Source organism: Nyctibius grandis, chromosome 4 (assembly GCF_013368605.1).
Source record: "Nyctibius grandis isolate bNycGra1 chromosome 4, bNycGra1.pri, whole genome shotgun sequence".
NCBI lineage: Eukaryota > Metazoa > Chordata > Aves > Nyctibiiformes > Nyctibiidae > Nyctibius > Nyctibius grandis.
Window position 1 is genome coordinate 3,350,161 of NC_090661.1, and position 20,653 is coordinate 3,370,813.

Here is a 20,653-nt window from a genome sequence, read left to right on the forward strand (position 1 = left end):
TTTGTGTCTGAACTGACCCCACCACATCTCCTTTCATTGGCAGGATATCCTCAGCTCTGTCACGGCAGGCTGGGGGCACTCGGCACCGTAGCAAAGCCTTCACACGCTCCTCAGCGGGTCTTGAATCGGCTTCTGAGAACAACTGCGAGTCCCCAGCCCCAACTATTCCTATCGCAACACAGCAAAGCCTGTGGGGTCAGATTGCTTATTCTTTGAAGGTGAGTAAAAAGAAAATGAATAAAACAACCACCAAAGCAAGTAACAAGTTAACAACATACAATTTCAAGCGAGTGGCATTTGTAAGTGATGTGCATCCTGCTGATCTTTTGTGAAGCCAGCTGTGAAACAGAGCTGCGATGTCTGTTTATAGCGAGGTGTGCAGGCCTGCAGATGTGCAAGTGTAAAGCCTGCAGACATCAAAAGGACTAACATCCAAAAGCATTACCTGAACACCACCTTTACGTATTTCAAAGGGAAACCAGTTGAACTTTCCCTGTAATCACTATCTTACAGCATCCCTTTAATGAACCAGCTAGTACAGGATCGTTGTGTCAGCCAAATGAAGAGGGTGCTGGCACTTCGTTTTCTTCTACTAGGAGCTGCTCCTGTCCCTGGGATCCCTCACAGTCCTGCTGTTCATAGAGGGGCTTGACCAGGATTATACAGCAGCATCAAGTGGGAAAAGGCAGACCCAGCAAAGCCATCAAGGGGTACGGAGGGCAAAATCTGTGGTCATAAACTGGAAATGCTGGAAGAAGGCCAACACTCAAATCTCACGATAAGGGGAAACACGAGCTGATAAACCCCTCGCAACTGCATTTGATACCGTGTAATTTGGTTACTTGCTTTCTGGGGCTTAAAAAGTCACCTCTTAGCTCAGGATGGTTGAATGTGCCATGATAGTGATAAATGGGACTTTGTAAAGTGCCCACAAAGAGTTGATTACTTTTATTAATTAATTAACTTGTGATTGTGTCCTGGTCTCGCTGGGACAGAATCGTAGAATCAGTTTTCTGTGACATTTTGGTTTAGTTGGTGGCCAGCCATGGTATGCAGGTTTCCATGGTGATCAAGGTTGCTAGCAGTTTTGAGTTAACCAGGTGCTTAAACTATGAGGAGCAAAAGCCAGGGCAGCTGAGCCAGGCTGGCCACAGGTGTATTCTATACCACAAACCTCATGTTCACTATAAATTGGAAAGTTTGCTAGGGATGGTTGGCTCTTCCCTCTGTTCTTCTGTTCTCTCTTCTCAATGGTTGCTATCCTGAAGGGTACCACCACCACCACCACCACCACCACCACCACCACCACCACCACCACCACCACCACGACGTAAGCTAAGTATAACTTTGTGGTTTTTGTATTAGTATTGATATCGGTTTTCTTTTTTTATTAAATCTGCTTTAATTTCAACCCACAAGTCTCCCTGCTTTTCCCAATTCCCTTTGTTGGCTGGGGAGGGGTTTTTGGGTGAGAGAACAGCTGGTTATTGTTTAGCCCTGGATGTGGGCTAAATGGAGATGGATGGTTTATACAAACAGTAGCTGGTGCATACTTTCTAATATGAATCCAGGATTGTGACTGGTGCCTGTTTCAAAGAGAAAAAAAATGTCTAACTTCCTGTATTTAGGATATGCATATGCATGTGCATGGTATTTCCTACCCTTCTGGGTGAGTAGCTCCCTAACTTGTACCCTGGTATTTCTATGCTTTGGGTGAGTAACCTGCAGATTTACAAATTACTCAGAGTTGTGCTTCTAAAGTGTTCTTAATCAACCATCCAAATCATCAATATTTTTCTTCCATAGTGTTCACAGAAAATGATTTGGTGATGACATCAACAGTCAATATTTCAGTGGATAAAAAAATATGAATTAATACCTCTTTGTCACTTTATCCATATTTTCCTCTTACATTACTGTAGCAGAAATCAAGAAGGGACAGAGGTTTTCCGTAGGCAGGAGATTTAAGATCTGTGTGAGTCTTAACAAAACCCACATGAGGTTTAACAAAACCATTAAGGAACTCTCTTGTCCCGTGATCCCATGGATGAGAAATTCATTTCAGAACTAACTCCTACTTGCTGTAATGCATTCCAGATAGGAGGTTCATTCTTTAAACTCTGATTCTGTCTTCTATAATTCCAGAAAATAATTTCAAAACTGTAAATTGGTTGTAAACAAGAGCATTTGCCCACAATAATTCTGAGATATGTGACCTGCCTCATTTCCCTATTATGACTTTGTGCAATTTGCAATTTTCTGGCTGGAATTGGCATTTTCCCAAGAGGAAATTCAGGTTTTTTGCCACAGACTTCATCCATTTTGGTTTGTGTGTGTTTTTTTTTTTTTTTATCTAGCAGCCTGCTTTGCATAGCTACCTTGGTAGCTTTCCCACAAGTAAATAAGAAGTTGATGATAATCCCCTCCATAATTCCTTAGACCTACACTTCAGAAACCTGAGAACAAAGAGCTAGAAATCACCTTGCAAACAGAGATCAGCCACACCAAGAGCAGGCAGAGTGATATAAAGGCTCAGGTGCAAGAATTCACCGCGGTTTGCTTCAAACTCTTCACTTCATTAGCCTAAGCTGGCAGGGGCATTGAACTGGGATATGAAGCATCTGAAGTGCGTAATAAAACATTACAATGTCTTTTGTTGAGCAAATAAATGAAAGCTATAGTAGAGTTTATCAGATGCCATGTCAAGATTTGGCATAATGGACCAGGTGTCTTATCATGCACAGAAAAAAATATTTATTTAAGAAAAAAGATGGTACAAATAACATGAGTTGTCCTATAATTGTCCCTAGATACTGAGGCTGAGGACCTAGCATCCACACTGGACACAGTTCAAGGGGGTTGCTTCAGACAAGGTCTCTTCTGGTCCCATGGACTGAATGGCCATGAGCAGTTAACAGCATGTCAGGGGGCTTCACTGAGCACATGTTCAGGTTGAGTTTAGTCCAAAGTGAATTCAGCCCTCATGTTCTATTAGCACTTACTCCAAAAAGCAAACTGAAGCTCAACAAGGAGAGAAATAAGTTTTCCTTCAAAGGATTTATTCCAACTTAAGCTAAAATGCTGCTGTAAACAGACCGTTTTTCCACTGACATACTGCACACTGGAAAAAAAATCTAGTGATTTGAACTCATTTTCTTCTAAATCAGCATGGACAGTCAATGGAAGGTAGTGTATACAGATATGTATACTTGTAAGCAGAAAGTACACCTGCAAAGTACAGAGATCAGATAAAATGCATTCAGCCACCTGCTCTTCCCTACCATGAAGCTTTCCGGACCAAGGCAGCCAGATTTGCTTCTATCTTCAAGATACCTTCATTTTCCTGTGGCATCTTCACTCTCGCAACCAGTTGTGCTGCTGAAGGACTGAATTCTATTTCCCACTGGCAGCCAGCAGATGTGAGACAGGATTACAAGTTCACTGGCCACATCGTGAGGGTCAGGGCACCCTCCCTCCACCGAGTACCCTTGCACCAGCATCAGTGCGTGCTGGTGAAGATGCTCACAGGCACAAGCTGCTCTCCTCCCCTCCCCGGGCTCAAAGGAAAGGCCTGCAAAACAAAATAATTGCCAGTCTTCTCATGATATTCCCAGTTTCTTTGCTTCATTCAGTCTGATTTATAATGTGAGTGCCGTGGAGTCTATCTGCTTGCGCCAGGCTGTAATGTCCTGTACTTGCTCACGTGAGCAGCCAAGCAGAAGCAGTCGATCCACCCTTTCCTGTGAGGATCAGTCCTGAGAAACAAGAGGCTATTTATTTTCCATTGCTTGTTCAGTCCTTACCTTTTATTTTTTAACTAACACCATCATGGGTAATAAAACTAGTTCACTTCCATTTAACTTAATTTTTAAGGGATGGGGAGGTGGCTAAAGACCATCCATGGCTTAGCATTAATATCAAAATTATATGAACTCAGTCAGAAAAAAATATTCAAGTTTAAGCACTCCTTGAAAACTCTGGGAAGAGGAAATGTTTAGCTCTATACAGGCAGCCAGTGGCTGGCTCATAAACAGGCCCACAGTAGCCTGTTTAAAGAACGTTGCAAACACTTTGGACAATGTGCATTTTATTAAGAAAAGGAAGCATTGAGGAATCAACTAGAATATACACAGCAGGAAAAAGTAAACGCATTAACTGACTTTAATGCGGATAAAAATGGTGGCACTGGGAGAAATTCTGTTTCAGAAAGGTCATTCATTTGCCTCTGCATTCCTTCCCCACATTTACATGCTGCTGGCTGGATTCATCAAAGGTCTTCATTATTCGCTCTTGGCATGCATAAAACAATCACTTTCAGATATAATGACCTAATTACTCAAACAAGACAAATGTAAAAAAAATGGCAGTTATTTACTTCAGATGTTAGCTTTTAGCAGCTCTTCAGAACAGAGATTTAAAGGACTTGTAGGATGTATTTAAAACATGAGAGCCAGTATCACCTAACAGGGTGGGGTTTGATGACCACAAGCACTGGTGATGATTCCCTTTCAGTGTGACTCTTGGGCTGCCCCAACTTACTCTCCTCTCCCTAGGGACCAGGACAGCTGCAGGTAGCCATCAACATCTGCAGAACAAGGACATTTTCACTGTGTTTTTCCTCCAGCTTCCCCGTGGTCAACCCCAGCTCATCCTGCATGCCCAGGGGCTTTCGGTGACACTAGGACCTCTATGTAGCCAGGGAAGCCCCAACAACCAAACCTTACCTTTAAAGGCCATTTCTGCTCCATCTATAACCTTTTTCTACTGCCTGAGCAGCACAAAGAACAGATGTAACAAGGGAAAATTTTAGACTGAACGTTTGTAAAGTAATGGAGAACCAGGGCGATTTATTGCTCAGATTTGCTGTGTCTGTGAAAGAGACGTGGTTCAATAGGTGGATCATTATGGTTCTTGTTTATTTGGTGCTGTTCTGTAGAATGGCATAGTAGTAATGATGTAATCACTACCAGTAAATGTCACAGTCAGGCAATGACTCATTTAGAGCTCACATGATTACAGAAAAAAAGTAGATACTGGTGTTATTACGATGCTTATCAGTGCTGTGTCATATACATAACCATATTAATTGTCCCAGTTAAAGAGAGTTGATTCTGGGGACAAGAGTCAAAGCATGAACTTTTGAGCCCCTTTCCCCTACAGAGATGTATTCTGTTTGCCATCCCAGTACCTCTGCAAGTGTGGAACACGTGTCCTTGTATTTTCCAGAGAAGCCTGCCTACGAGTCCACCTTGCTGCTTTGTCAGTGTTCGTAAATGCTCACAAATATTACGTAGCAGTTTGCTCAAGCCTATTATGTTCATGCTAATATACACCGTTATCGAAAGATCTAGCTCATTTCCTAATTACTAAGTGTTTCACACTGGATGGCAAATGAAAGGCTTAAACCCCAATGGGATCGTATGTGCCTGACCCACAAATAATTGTTTGACATCAGAAGGTTTATTATCTCCTAGCAGGAATGAGAAGCATATTTCTTAATAGGTTCCCCACCCTGGGCAGCGCAAGCCTTCCTTTGATGAGTGTCTCTATGGTAATTGATGTTAATGAGCAGCAAGCCAAGGAGAAACACTGGGTCACCAGGTAGGAAGCCCCCCAAGAGATAATCTAATTACTCTCCAAAACAAATTACTTTCAACCAAAACAAATTACTTTCAATCACTCTGCAACAGATAAGATCAGTGGAGGGAGCTCCAAGCTGATGACAGCTGGCGACTGAGGCTTCACGAGTTTATGGATTGATTGCTTTTCTCTTTGGTCCGTTTTGCTGAATGACAATGGAGTGACAGAAAACTGGAGCCAAGAACTGAGCTCCCTTTCATTTCACCCAGATGAATGCGGGGGACCTGCCAGCTTGATGCTCTTTGCTGTGTGGCTCATTGATCTAAAATTGGAAAAGCTGTAGCCGTGCATGTTCACATCTGTACCACGAGCAAAACTCTCTAGGAATAAATGTACAGGCTGGGAGACTATAAAATCCACTCATTGTGTGTGCACCGTTACGCTAGGAAGCAGAAGGGAAAACATTACATTTTTGCATATTTGTGCATGCACATAAAATATGATGCAAAACGGAGCCTTCACTCTTATGAGGCCTTAACAGGGCTACACTATAAATATTAATTGATACTGTAGTAATTTACTTCCAAGAATTTTTGCCAAATGTCTGACTGTTCCCACTGAAGTAAATGAATTTTTTCCCATGGAAGGCAGAATTGAGCCTTAGCTTCTTTTCTTAACAAAGTATTAACAACTTTGTTCTGAACATTAAATAATAACAACAATAATAATTAATAATCATTATTATTATTCAGTACCAGATGGTGAAGTCAGACTGAAATGCAAACTATCCATGATGAACCACCGCATTAACCAAACTGTAAGGTTCGTTTCAGTGCAAAGGGACAACTTGACATCACAACTGGAAAATCTTACCTCATGACAGTGCAGAAGGAACTTAGGCAGCCAGGGTTATAAATTACCAGCAAAAGCTGTAGTTGATATGTCTGTCACTGCCTTTCTCAGGTGATCGAGAGTTAAAATGCAGCTCTAAAGGAAACGTAAGCCAGGCAGTTAGTGTGAGGGGTGAATGATGAATCAATGATTTTTTTATATCGCTGCTATTTCCCATAATGGTGCAAGGGGTTGTCATTGCTGTTGGTGTGTGTGTTGGAGGAAAAAGTGAATTTGGGGGTTACTGTCTTTTGAGAATGGGATAGTGGCGTTGATGCTGGAGCCATGAATAGGAAGGATTTGTGTAGGGTCCATTTATAGTTCTGTTGCTCTTTATTTCATTAGTATTGGCTAGTTCCTTCTACAATATTACACAATCGATGACGCATCTGCCCAACTGAATCCAAATCACGCTGATGTCAATATGTGCCCTATTAGTCAAGAGAATGGAAAAAGGGCTGTCTATTGCCTAGCAATAGCAGGTCTTCTGCAGTGAGGCTACAGTACCGGAGATCAGTAGCTGTTTTGTTGCAGGCTTTATCTGCTAGAGACCTCTGATAAAGAGTAATATACAGGTCTCAGAGAGACTTTGCTGTTGAGTGAAACCTTGGTGCCCCACAAACAGCTATGAGAAGGACTCCTGCCCTGCTCTGGACATCTTCTGAAACAGGTTAAATTCGGAATTAGTTGGGGGACCTATCTTTACAATTCCCTTTGCAAAATGAGCGCCTAAATCAATAGATCCATATTCAAGAGTATATGAACTGGAGAACGATCCATATGAGGGAGACACCCTGACTCCGCTTTTTCATCCTCAGCACTTTGGTCTGCTTTATTCACTTCAACAACTAAGGTGTCCCTGCCTCTTGTCATGCAAGGATCTTCCTTGAGGTCCAGCCATGAAAGAACCAAGAACCACAGGTAATTTGTCTCTCACTCTTGGCCAGTAATGTTTAAGGAACTTTGTTTCCAGAAAAATGAAAACATTTTAAGATAAAAACATTTGGGGTTTAAAGATGGTAAATCAGAATCCTTCTGACCTTTATGTGTCTGATCACAGTTGTAAATACACATAAAAGGAATATAGAGTTTAATTCTGCTTCTTACATCAGGTCAAGGTACATAACGTACGCAATAGCCAGATAGTGGGAGATTTTACATTCCATTTAATATTTGCTACTGCGTTTAGATAGATAAATCACTTGTTTTAATGCAGATATTTCACTTCTCAGGGATGCTTCAGATTTTATCTCATACTGAAACAAGTTATTTAATGAATCTGAATTACTTTTGGAGTAAGACATCCATTACCTACTCGTTTTCTCACCAGTCAGATGTGTAAAACCTAAATAAACTTGAATTACTTTCTAAAGACCGTCCAGGTTTTTTCCATGCTGATTTGTTCTGCTTCTCTTACTTTCAAATGGCCTTTTAATTGGCCATTAAACTAGGAAATTACGGCTGATTAGGATCAATCCAAATGCAATGTTTTGGATGGACTAGCTATTTGAATACTGTTCTTTTAGATCCCACGTTACTTCTGCTTTGTCAAGTAAAGGTCACTTTTAGCTGCATTGGCAGGATGCTTCAGTAACCTTTGCCTTCACTTCTTGACCCCAAACGTCCCACAGCCATGTTCTGTGGTAGCAAATGGGACTAGTTAAGAAGCTGCAATAAGTAACATCAGAGAAAGTTGCTCGGTTTCCTGATTCACGGCAAATCGTGCAGCTACTCCACAGCTGTGGTATAAGCTTCTTTTCAGCAGAAAATTATTTCCTATGACCTCCAAGTAGAAAACCAGTTTTTAATAAACTTCATCTCTTGCCTCTAGAGCAAAGCCACCATCAAAACTTTCAACATGACTGTCACCTCTGTTAAGGATTGAGTCTGGGTGTCTTGTGAAGAGGGAGGCAAGATATCATCACACTTTTTAAAATCCAGGTGAAGTAACTCCATCTACTAAACAGATTTTGGAGGAGTTACATAAGGATTGTATTTCTTCTCAGATATTTCTCCTCGGTTTTAGGCCCAGGATATGGGCTGGAGTGAAAGGTAGACTTCTATTGATTCAGCTGAATCACTTTGCTTTCCAGAAGCTGAGGATGTGGCTGTGTGTGAAATACTCTTAACAGCCTTAAATGACGCCATGAGGAAACTTTGTACTTTTTTAAGTTTACATTTGTTCAGAACTGTTTCATACAAGGCTTCATCATTTCAGTAAGAGTCCTTCCTGCAATATCATAATAATCAAAAGTGATGACAGTAGGTGAATAAGCACTTGTGAACTGCATTGACAGTTTGACACAACATTCACCTGCATTCACTAACCATTTACATCTAACAGTTACCCAGTTCTGCTGGTGACTTGCAATTCCTAGTAATGATAAGCAGCAGAGCGTAGCATGAAATAACAGGCAGCAAGAAAATTGTGAGTCTTAGGCGGCTTCCTTAACCCCCTTTCTACCTCTTTTACTCCACAACACGGTAAATTGTTGCAATGTGTTCTGCATAGACCTCAGACTCCTTTTTATCTGACCTTGCTTAAGTGTTTGAAGCCCAGATCCAAACACCCCACATCTATCTACAGTGGAATATAAGCAGAAGTTCCCCAGACACATATAATTCTTACCTTTCGCATCCTTCAGTCTTAACAGGACTGAGTAATCTGGAACTAACCTGTATAGGGACAATGTGAAGCCAGGCACTTCTCCTCCTCTGTTCTCCAAGAGACTCACTGTGCCAAGTGTCTGCAGATCTTACATGTATATTGGCAAGCATAGGATTCTCATAGAAAAAAAGCAGTGCCTTCTTCATCAAACCATGGCTGGACTAGAAATCTTCTGCAACTTTTAGCAGAATACAACAGTGATTTAATATCAGTTTAGAAAATAAAGGATGGAGGTCTCTTGCTCTGCAGCAGTTCAGACCCCTCACACCTTCCCCAAGAAAGCACCAAGGCAAGCCTAGTGAGTAGTCTGAGCCAACAGCAGCTATGAGGAAACCTAGCTCTTTGTTAGCACAACTGCTTACATGTGTGTTTGCTCCACTGACTCTATGACTCGATTGTGTGGGATCATCCTGCTCCACTGACTCTATGACTCGATTGTGTGGGATCATCCTCCTGAGACAGCTGCAGTGTGTAAATTTTACATGCCATAAAGCCTCAGATGAACATCCAAAGGCATCTTACCTTGACGGGCTGTCAGGGGCAGCTATAGGGTAGTCTGATCCTCAACATCACACAAGCCGTAACAATTCTCCCATAGGTTCTCAGTCAAGCCTAACTGATTCTAGCTAAAATACCACTTAAATGGACATAAGACTACCAAATACTCTTAGTGATATAATTTATTATCAATCATCTTCATCATTAAAAGACTTTGTGGTATCAATTCTACAACAAATCATGATTATTATTGTAGGTGCTTTTGAGAAAACATCTGCCTTTAAGCAAAGTTATAATCACATTCACAGATATATAGGAGACCTGACTTCAAGAGAAGGGGGGTGGATTCAGCGCCTCACCAGACAGGCATAGCTAAACCCCTTTCATCTCCCTCCTTCTTACTTCTGCGTTCCAAAAAATCACCACCTGAGAGCCCCTGGCTCAGTGTCCTTGTTAAAAAAGAAAACAATTCTGCACCTCCAGTGAAATGAAGTTAGACCTTTACGGAACAAATTCATCCCAGATATAACTCAGTGAAATTGCTCCAGGGTCAGGTTTGGTTTGATGTGCCTGTACTGGTCTCGTTGCTGAAGTCCTTGCACATCCTGGCTTCTGCTATGCTCTTTAGAACCAATTTTGTGGGAATTGTCACTACATCAGACTGAATAGGATCACCTGATTAATTCTGGCTCTCCAGGGCTTTGGATGTATTTGAACAGGACCACAGCTCTGATTATGTACTCTTGTGAGTTGAAGCAAAACTTTGGTAGCAAATCTGTTTCCTTCTTTTTTGTAGTATATGTTCTTCTTCTACTGGCCCATTGTCTGTCTATTGAAGGAAAAAATATTTCCAATGGAGTTGGAACTTGGCATAAAGGCAACATTATTTAGCCACTGACAAGAAAAGAGTAGAGGTAAATGCTCTATGGATACCACTTTTGACTGAGAAGCTGGTGATCTAGAATTACTCTTTTCTGAAAAAGCTAGAGCCTTTCCTCATGGTTTTCACAAGCACATTGCATAAACAAAGTCCAGGGGCATTATTCCCTAGGTCAAGCTAGAAATGAAATTGTAACCTACAGGCAAAGAAACTTGTAATTATTCATTTCTGCTGAGGGATGCAGGTTTGCTAAGAAAATAATCACAGTGCAAGATTAGTTTAAAGAAGAAATCACCATCCATAATAATCCAGCAACTTTGCACATTTCTGTGTTAAGGTAAGTCCAAAACAAAAGTAAGAAAAAATGAGGATCTCAGCCTTCATAAAGAGGCCAGATTACAATTGCCTTGGGTACTGAAGTATTTTAATTAAATTTAATGTTTAGATTATGTGCCTACATTTTCAAACTTTTGTTGAATTAGTGTAAACGAGGTGCTGGAGAGTTACTGTACCAAATATGTTCCCAGAAAATCAATAAGGCTTCTTCTATACCAGAATTACAAAGGATTTCATAGCACACCGAAGAGATGGGGTGGATTAAGTATTTCCAAAGTATGAAATAACAAGTGACAGTGAGGAAAAAATATATTTAGGCCATTTGAAGCTGACGGGACTTTTGTGAGCTTTAGGCTAGACTTAATCAGAAGATATCATTTGACCATGAAACTTTCAAGTCAGTTCCAGGCTAAGTACTGCACTGACTGATAGCAATAGTTGAGAAAGCATTAGATAACAGAATGGTGAGAGATATTTGAAATTAGTTGTCTGGCTGTGTTCAATGGAAAGAACCAGCAATAACACATGCAACTACGAATTACAGTAGCAACGATCTCTCTAGCGCGTTGACCTTCTTTAGCAGAGCAGTTTTAGAACAGGAACCACTCTGGAAGCTGATCATTTGAAAAATCTTTAAGTATCTGATGCATTTGGATGCTGCTAATTCACTGGGGACTATTATACTATATTATTATCAGGGGAGAGCCTGTGTGAATGCTCATCGTGTCGTACGACATCCTGTCAGTGGGCGCACGTGGCGGGAGCTGTGGCATCTCAATTCTGCGCTCATTCACAGCCCAGGGAGAAATATTGTCACCTTTCTGCCTCTTGGATTGCAGAAGCAGCTGGGAAGCAGAGCAGTCCTTGACATATGGTGGAGTAACCTCTCCTTCTTAGGCAGGTTTTTTAACTTGCGCTGTGCTGATAAGGCTCTTTATAGAACAACCCCATGCTCGAATAACCGCGTATTGCAGGGTACTATGTCTTCAATTCTGCCTTCCCTCATTTGCCTGACATACTCATCTCTACCAGAAGTAAAAGGACTGGACCGTTCTGCTGGCCCTCTGCCACACGGGAAATAAAGGTTTGCTTTTGGCTGTCACTTCTGGGATGACATGCAGGAACTACAGCAGAAACGAGAAACCAAAGGAATTAGCATTAACATCTCTAGCCCTGCTCGGGACCCTACTTCACTCAGAGTATTTACAGACTCTGATTCTTCCACTTCTGACTTCAGAGAAAAGGGGAAAAGATTTACAAACCTCTTCTCAAAAGTAATATTGAATCACATTCATGTAATGCCTGTTCCTGAATCTGCAGGAGATCCAAAAGATACCCCAAAGGAAGTAAAAAGTCTTTAAAGTTTCCGTACCGCTGTCCTCTTTCTGCAATGACTTAAGTATCCAAAGTTTTCAGAATAATGCTCTGTAGACATTCTGAATTTATTCTGGTTTTGAGCAGATGCCTCTTCATCCTAGAAACATCTAGTTCACCACATTTTGACCCTCACTCAGCCTTGAGTGACTCACCTATGTAATTTTTCCTTTGATCTCCACCACAAGGTAACCTGCTATGACAACCTTCTACTCACGGGTGGCTTCATGCCCTATTTCTGATCATTGTTTGTGGCAATCTTCCTTGGTTTCATTTCAGTTGGTTCAAGTATGTTATTGCCCAGTTAGGCACAAGCCCTCTTTTACCTTCTTGGCACATTCCAGGATCTCTGGATGTTTGACTTTTAATTATAGGTAGTTATGTTCTTCCAAAACACATTCAGTTCGGCTTTAGTGTTGCAGAAAGCTGAAGTTCTGTAGAAATTACACAGGGACATTGAAAAGTGCAGTGGAAATCAATGATGCATTACAACAGGTGAAAATGCTTTTGCAGTTGTGTACTATTTGGTCAGGAGGTATTTATATTCTACAGGACTTTCCTCCTGTTTTTTTTTCCTATCCCCATAAAAGCAAAAAGTCCTACACTACCAGGTTTCCTTGTGGAAGGCTCTGCTTACCTAGGGAGCAGGTCCAGCACTGGAAGTGATGCTGTGATTCACCCTATAATACATACAATTTGTTCTGCAAATAATTTTTTTCTGCAGTACATTTGTAGAAACAGGTAAGGACATGTGTCTTTCTATTGAACTTTGGTAAAAAGATGCCAATAGGTGATACAGTTCAGTGACACAGATAGCAACTGAAATGAAAATCACATGTTGCAGCTATTATATTTTGAAAATAGTGAGATTCATTAGCTCATTTAGCTTTAGCTAAAAATAAGGTACTTAATCTGGGTTAATAATCTAGGCTTTTTTTCCAGAGCCAATAAAGAAATAGGTACTTCCAGAGATTATTTAACCCATATCTCTTAAACAGCTGTTTTGAGATAGGATTGGTACTATCCAGTACAGATAAGTACTTGGAGACACTTACCTCTGTCACTGACTACAGAGGAACTTGGACAAATGATTCAGATTGAAAGCTTCCTATAACAAGAGAGGAAAAAAATTAGTTAAGTGCATTCCAAAAAATTAGTTAAGTGCTTCATTTTATTTTAATTTAATTGGATATGAACCTTTAAACATCAGTCCACGTAACATCAGCAACAGTAAGAATGAAAATAATTTTTAAAAGCTCTCCATCAGTTGTTAGGAAATTCTCATTTATAGCCAGCTTTTTCACTGATTTGAAATATCATTTAGTGCAAATGATTTGCCCTTTCTGCCTCACTTTTTGATCTTTATAAGGGAATAATAATGCTGTCAAAATCCATAAACAAGTTGCAAGCCTCAATTCCTTACCACTTGAAAGAAATTTGACTTTTTGATGAAGAAAAGGAATACTTATGATCATGAATATTATTCACACTATAGTATGGCAGAAATAGTAATAATAAAATAGCTTTTATTCACTAAGATGCACAACAAAATGAACTAACAAAGCCTTTCAGATTCATTGCAGACCATAACCTCTGCGTGTGTGCGGTGGGTGCTCGATACCTTGAAGAATGCATATGCAGCCAGGATGAGTTACATGCACAACTGCTGTGGGGCCCAGGGTTGCAGGGCAGTGAACTGCCTTTGTAGCAGTCATGTAATAACATTGCAGAATTCTGTAGAGGAAAAAAAATGAGAGTCTCGGATGCCTTAGTATTATTTACTGGATTTATAATATTGTGAACTTGTGTGATGTTTGGAAGGACAGAATTTGTCAAATCAGCCTGTGATTTGGAGCATGCAGCAGGACACACCTGAAAGTGAAGTGGTCCTGATTTTTATTAATTATTCATCAGCCATGCAGAGAAAACTGAGCTCCCTTTCGTGCATCTCAAACCAACCATCAAAAAACCTGAAGGCAGTCACAGTCAGTAGTTGCTTTTGAAATAGTTGGTGACATACAATCCCTTGCTCCAGGGAGCTTGTGATGCAAGATCTTGATCATTCAAACACTGATCGATCAATGTGATTAACTTCAGTACCATAAGCTACACGTGATAAAAGTGTAGGCATTTACACAAGTGCAGGCCACTATCCTACAAGACTCTGCATTTTTATGTGACCTTGTCTCTGTGCACAGCCTCACTGAGTGAAGATTATTCATAACAAAAAGTTATTTGTGTGCGTGTTTAGAGGATGGAAATGAGAGTGTGCAGATAAAAGGATAGAAGTAAACAGGTAGCAAAATATAAAAACAGTATTTGAAGCTGATGGGAACTTTGTTGTTTCAGAGAAGTTGCTGGGGGCATTGGGTTATGTTTTGCTTAATTGTTACTTAATGTTTCCTGTGGGGGAAGGATTTTTTTTCTTGATGAAATCCCATCAGTACCCGTTTTCTCTCTTGAGATCTGAGAAAATTCCCTTAGTGCTCAGTTTCGATGGGCAGCAGAAAAATGAGCTGCAATCCCCTAAAGTGTGCCTGAGATGCAAAAAGCACGGAACAAACCCAAATGCGTGCCTTTTTCTTTCCACCTCTCCTGGTGCACTTGCTGAGTGAGCTCCCGGGGAGGAGCCCGCGGGGAAAAAGTCCACGCACAGACCAGGAAAAATCTGTTTGATGCTTCGATCGCGTCGCTGCCTGGGGCCAGCGCACTTTTGCTACACTCACTTTTTTCCCCCCCAATCTCTTTGTATAATTGGAGATGAAGAGGAGCTGGAGACCTCCCCCAGGCAGCAGGTCCCCAGAGGCGAGGCCAGCCCGCAGCCCGGGTGCCAGGCTCCATCTAGTGACACAGCCCGGGATGGCCGGGCGGCAACAGAACCCGGAGCCGCCGTACCGGGCCGCCCCGTCGCGGCGGGGGACGCGTGCGGCTGTGCCCCGCCGGTAACCGGGAACGGCGGCACCGCTCACGCAGCGCTGCCGGCACGGCCCCTGCCCCGGGAGGTGACCGGGGCTGTGCGGCGGGGCCGGGGAGCTGCAGCGGCTGCCGCAGAGGCGCAGGGTCGTGCCCTGCCCTGTCCTGCCTGCGGCTGATTTCCGTTACCGAGGTGTAAACAGCATTCCCCGAAGGCGCAGCAGCGATTTTATTTCTGAAAAGGGAAATAAAGGATGCGGAGCGCTGAGCTGAGCGAGGACAGCCTCCCCCCGCCCCGGGCTGGCTTCCTCACCTCCCGCACAGCCGCTGGATGGGGTTTGATTTACACACGCCCACCCCCGCTCCCCTTCCCGGCGCTCATACCGGGGCAGGGGCTGCGGGACCGGCAGTGCCGCCCGACCCGTCCCCTCGGGGCAGCCCGGGGCCGCGGGGGTCCGGCCGGGCAGGGAAAGGCGCGGCCGGAGACTTGAAGCGGGGGAAAGCTCGGAGGTGCGAATGGGGAGGGAGCGACTCCAGGGTGTCCCCTGCGAAATGATGTCACCCGATCAATATTTTCGGGGGGAGTGCCCGGCCCGACCAATTCCCGCTATGAAATGGGCTCTAGATCGGAGCTGGATGCAGCCGAATCGATCGGGCTGATAACGGAGAGCTATAAAAGGCCGGGGGGCCTGGCCTCGCCCGCGCTACATCCCCGCGGCGCAGCCAGCGCAGGCAGCGCCCGGCCGCCGCTCCGCTCCCCTCCGCGCCGCTCCGCGCCCCTCCCGCGGCATGGGGCCGCGCCCCGCCGCCCTGGCGCTCCTGGCTCTCGCCGCCGCCGCTGCCGCCGTGTCGTTGCCGCTGCCGGACGCCGGTCCTCACGTGAACTACGGCTGGGGGGAACCGATCCGACTGCGGCACCTCTACACCGCCAGCAAGCACGGGCTCTTCAGCTGCTTCCTGCGCATCGGCGGCGACGGCCGCGTGGACGCCGTCGGGAGCCAGAGCCCGCAGAGTGAGTACCGGCGGCGGTACCGGGACGGGACGGGCTGCGCGGAGCTAAGGCCGCTCTCCCCTTCTGTCCCCGCAGGTCTGCTGGAGATCCGCGCCGTGGCGATGCGGACCGTGGCCATCAAGGGTGTGCGGAGCTCCCGTTACCTCTGCATGGACGAGGCGGGGCGGCTGCACGGGCAGGTGAGCTGCGAAGCCCCCGGTCTCCGGTCCCCGGCGGCTCTGCCCCGGGCTCGCCTTTCCCGAGGGCGCTTTCCAGCCCGGGCGCCGCGCGGAAGCGGCGGGCGAGGTGTAAGGGCTGACGTGGAGTTTTGTATCGCTGCGGCTGGTAATGGGTTAACAAAGCTTTCAGGTCCCCGCCACCCCCTTTTCTCTATAGGACCGGTGATTCTTGTCATTGTTACCGTCTGAAAGGCCGTCGGGATTCTTAGAATTCAGCAAGGAACATCATTTAGAATGCAAAGTATGTGTTGCCTGTCCCCTGCCAAAACAGACCCAAAATCCAGTCGTTTGTGTGTAAAAAGCCTCATCGGTGGGTGGCTGCGTTTCTGCCACAGAAAGAGATTAAGTCGGGCCATAGAGTCTGAATGATTTCTCACTGCTCAGGTCAGGTATTCTGAAAAAAAATACCCAAGAGTACTGCTTTGGAAAGGAGATGCAGCCAGACGGCTGCCAGGCAGGCACACAAGTCCCAGAAACAGGGGGTTGCCACCTCTTAGGTAGTACCAAACAGAAGCAGGATTCCGAGGGGAAGAAGGACTCTCCTCCACTGTCTCACTTCTGACCTGTGACTACAGCACACCTGTGGGACCCCAAGGGCTGAGGAGCTGAGTGACCCGCTGACACCACTATGTGAGGTCGTGCTTTTCCCTAGGTACGGCAGCGTATCAGCTAGTCACTATCAGCGATATAAACTTGGTTTTTAAGCCGCATCAGTAAGTTGCCAACTCTAGAATTCGAAGGGTAAGATTCAGATTCAGCCTGTGTACAACTGCTTTACAGAAGCCCGAGTTTCACAGCGCGATGGCTTTTTATTGTGCCGTAGTAAAGATACAGCTTGATTCTGCTCTGATTACTCCCGCAAAATTTCTGCTGATTTAAACCGGGCAAGGACTTGGCCCATCGTCAAAACTCCCAGTATCTTTAATAAGAGCAATACTGATACAGTGGTGTTTTTGAATGCATATATAACATAGGATTAAGCCTTTCTTTCTGAATTTCCTTGCTTTTCTGGGCTAGAATCAATCAATGCCATGATAAGGTGCATAGGTTGAGATGATATGGCAGGTCAATTATTAGCTTAATGTTTTAATGTACATACACAGCAAAATGATCAGTGAAAACAAAGCAGAGCCTGGATCCTGCTCACATCAGAGCTGCCAGCCAGACTTTAGCGGTCACAGAATTTTAAAAAAGCCTTCATATAACACTGGTTTGAAGGCATATGCATATGGCTTGACTGAGACTGCCTTTGTTCATGTATAGTATTAAATGCAACGTTTTTTTTCTGAAGATACAATGACATGTAGCCATGCCATCACATCTATATGTTGTGGACACCTGCTGTCACCTCCCTGCTAACAGCCCGGGGAGGCAGCTCTGCAGGCAATTCTTTGCCTTATCAGTGCTGTGCTCAGGAGAGGAAGAAGGGAAGGGCAAATACGGTGCCTGGGGACTGAACTGGGCAACCACTTGCACTCCTGAAACATGCCCTTTTTTAACACTGGAAAATTGATGAGTAGGGTTGATTTTTGAATGTGAAGCGTGTCGTAGTTTAGAGGGAAATCGTGTGACTGCTGAATATACTGACCTACTAAAAATTCCTCCTGTGAAAAAAATAACCTGGAAATACTTAAAGTGCATTTGGTACTTGTTTAAAAAAATACACTAGAGACAATCCCAATGAAATGAAGAGGGAATGATATAGTTGAGACACGGGGGGGGGTGTAATCAATAACTGTTATTTGTAATGCACACTTGCTCAAGAAGCTTTTTTATTTCATCATCCTTGTTAGTGAGGCTGAGCACTCACAGAAATAAAGTCAGCTAAGAATTCAGCCATAAATTTGTACCATAGACACATATTTTTCTGAGATATAATGTGTGTAGAAGGATAAATATTGCACAATTTTATTTGGAGAAAATGCCTTTTTAAAAATTACTTGATTGGTTTAAAAAGTGCTTTTAAAAGACAACCAAATGCATGCACTTAATTGTACTCCATGTTACTGAGGGTGTTTGAGAAAGGACTGAGACTGAAGAGTATCAAACACGCTCTCTGTTCAGACAGGCAGAGCATTCAGGTAAGGACACTTTTATCACTGCAGACTGAGATATAATCAGCAATTGTCTTTTATTGACCGCAAGTTCAATCACCTGTAGTGGCTGAGCCTGAAATAGCAGCAGAGCTGTAAGAAACACAGTGCTTGTGTAAGGATCTGGACAGGTCTGACCTGGTGATACAAAATCCTAATATACTGTCTGTACCGTACATCAGAAATGTAATTCTACAAATTCATACCTAAGAAAATACATTCTTCTATACAAAATCTTAATTTGCGCTGTTATTAATTTGACAGTTCTAACTAACGTCTAGTGAGCAAATAACTGTGTTAACTGGTCTTTTGTAATTTCAGCAAATGCTGAGTGAAAAAAATGGCAATTACCTTTGTAGTGTGGTTTTACTGATTGGCCATGTTTGCGCAAGCGCTGTCTTTGACAGCGTTGCCTTTCTACAGACCTGATCCTGAAGCCTTTATACAGGCAAATCTCGAACAGAGCTGGAGTTTTATACCTGAGGATTGTTGGATTAGGTCTCATGACTGCAGTTAAGTACTGTCAGCAATTAAGGACAGTTTATCTAAATGAGTAGTGATCTGAGATTCTTTTTCCCTGTGCTCAGGACCAGATAAGTGTGGTAGCTGTGGAGAAGTGTGCATCCAGGTTTCAAAGCTTATTTAATGGGATGGACGTGCATTAACTTCAGGAGTTCTGGATTAGGTCTTTTAATGGCTTCATAACACCAAATGCATACTATGTGCAATGTGGGGAGCTCTAGGGGAATGGAATGGAACGGGCTAGGCTAGACTAGGCTAGACTAGACTAGACTAGACTAGACTAGAATAGAACTAGACTATTTCAGTTGGAAGGGACCTACAGCAATCCTGTAGTCCAACTGCCTGACCACTTCAGGGCACTTCATCTCGGTGGCTGTGGTCCATCACTGTAGAGCAGTCACCAGAGCAAGGAGTCCCACCTGCATCCCTGCAGCAGCCAGGCAGGGAGACAGCAGGCAGCTCACCAGCATGGATCTGGCAGTGGGGTCTGCAAGGTGCACCAAATTGGGGCACCCGTGACAAGCCAGAGGGACACCCCCACTGACAGCAGAGGGAGAAGGGCTGGTCGCAGCAAAGGTTTATGTTGTGGTTGAATACAAGTCTGGCGGGTGTATTTGCAATTCTCGTTACTCCTTGCTGTTCAGCTCAGGTATTCCACCGAGGATTGTTCCTTTGAGGAGGAGATCCGTCCAGATGGCTACAACGTATATAAGTCAAAAAAATACGGAATATTGGTGTCTTTGAGCAGTGCCAAGCAAAGACAACAGTTCAAGGGAAAAGATTTTCTTCCACTATCCCACTTCTTACCTATGATCAACACTGTGCCCGTGGAGTCCACAGACTTTGGTGAATACGGTGATTACAGCCAGGCGTTTGAGCCAGAGGTGTACTCCTCGCCTCTCGAAACGGACAGCATGGACCCCTTTGGCATCACCTCCAAACTGTCGCCGGTGAAGAGCCCCAGCTTTCAGAAATGACTCTGATCACACGACACGTGTTTTTGAAGAAATATTGCAGAATTCTGCAGGTTTTTTAGCTTTTCATGTAGTGATGTTTCGAACTCGTTTGTATATTTCAGTACGGAGCCAGCCTTTTCCTTGCCGTGTGTTGTACCTGTAAGAGATGAGTGCCCAGAGGCTATTCTATAGTCTAAAGAATTGCCCATCCATAGTTTTACGTGGAAAAGGATTAAATAAGAAAAGCTTAACAGCTTCATCAGAGTTCTTCCATTACCGTGGTGATGATAAAATAATTATAATTTTTTCTACATCAACTTCATTACCATGTACGTTCACCTGGTATTTCTGCTCACAGGAGCAAATGCAGAAAACCTTTTCTTCCAGTCACAGGGAGGTTAGTGATCTCTTAGCTTCAGAGGCCTTAAAGGCAAACGTTTGGAACACAACACGATTAAGGAAAACCTAGCAAATGCGGGTACGTGAACTAAAGTTAATGCTGTTTCTTGAAAAGCTGCTGACAACATTCTGGGAAAACTTTCTATTGAAAGCATACCACTGAAAAAACAATTCTGCTTGTATATTGTGCTTTTTCTTCCCTTAGGAAATAAGGGAAGAAAGGGAAAAATTTCTTCCTTCCCTTATTGCTAAAGGGTGCTTTGGAAAACTGGATCTTTGATTTCTTTTAAAGGCTAATTTATGTTCACTGTGG

At 43.5% G+C, this 20,653-nt stretch overlaps 1 protein-coding gene across 1 annotated transcript; it reads left to right on the forward strand.

The window, feature by feature from the left end:
- The first annotated feature begins 15,929 nt into the window (after positions 1-15,929).
- FGF19 (fibroblast growth factor 19) lies at positions 15,930-19,962 on the forward strand. The gene is made up of 3 exons (XM_068399891.1): positions 15,930-16,152; positions 16,228-16,331; positions 19,630-19,962. The coding sequence occupies exons 1-3, from the start codon at positions 15,930-15,932 to the stop codon at positions 19,960-19,962; spliced, it is 660 nt and encodes a 219-aa protein (XP_068255992.1).
- Positions 19,963-20,653: the final 691 nt, after the last annotated feature.

What these genes read in the sequence shown, in the direction of transcription:
- FGF19 (XM_068399891.1), top strand. Translation starts at nt 15,930, where the DNA reads ATGGGGCCGCGCCCCGCCGCCCTGGCGCTCCTGGCTCTCGCCGCCGCC. An exon ending in CGGGAGCCAGAGCCCGCAGA is followed by an intron (nt 16,153 to 16,227) that starts GTGAGTACCGGC and finishes CTGTCCCCGCAG; the next exon opens with GTCTGCTGGAGATCCGCGCC. An exon ending in CGGGGCGGCTGCACGGGCAG is followed by an intron (nt 16,332 to 19,629) that starts GTGAGCTGCGAA and finishes CTTGCTGTTCAG; the next exon opens with CTCAGGTATTCCACCGAGGA.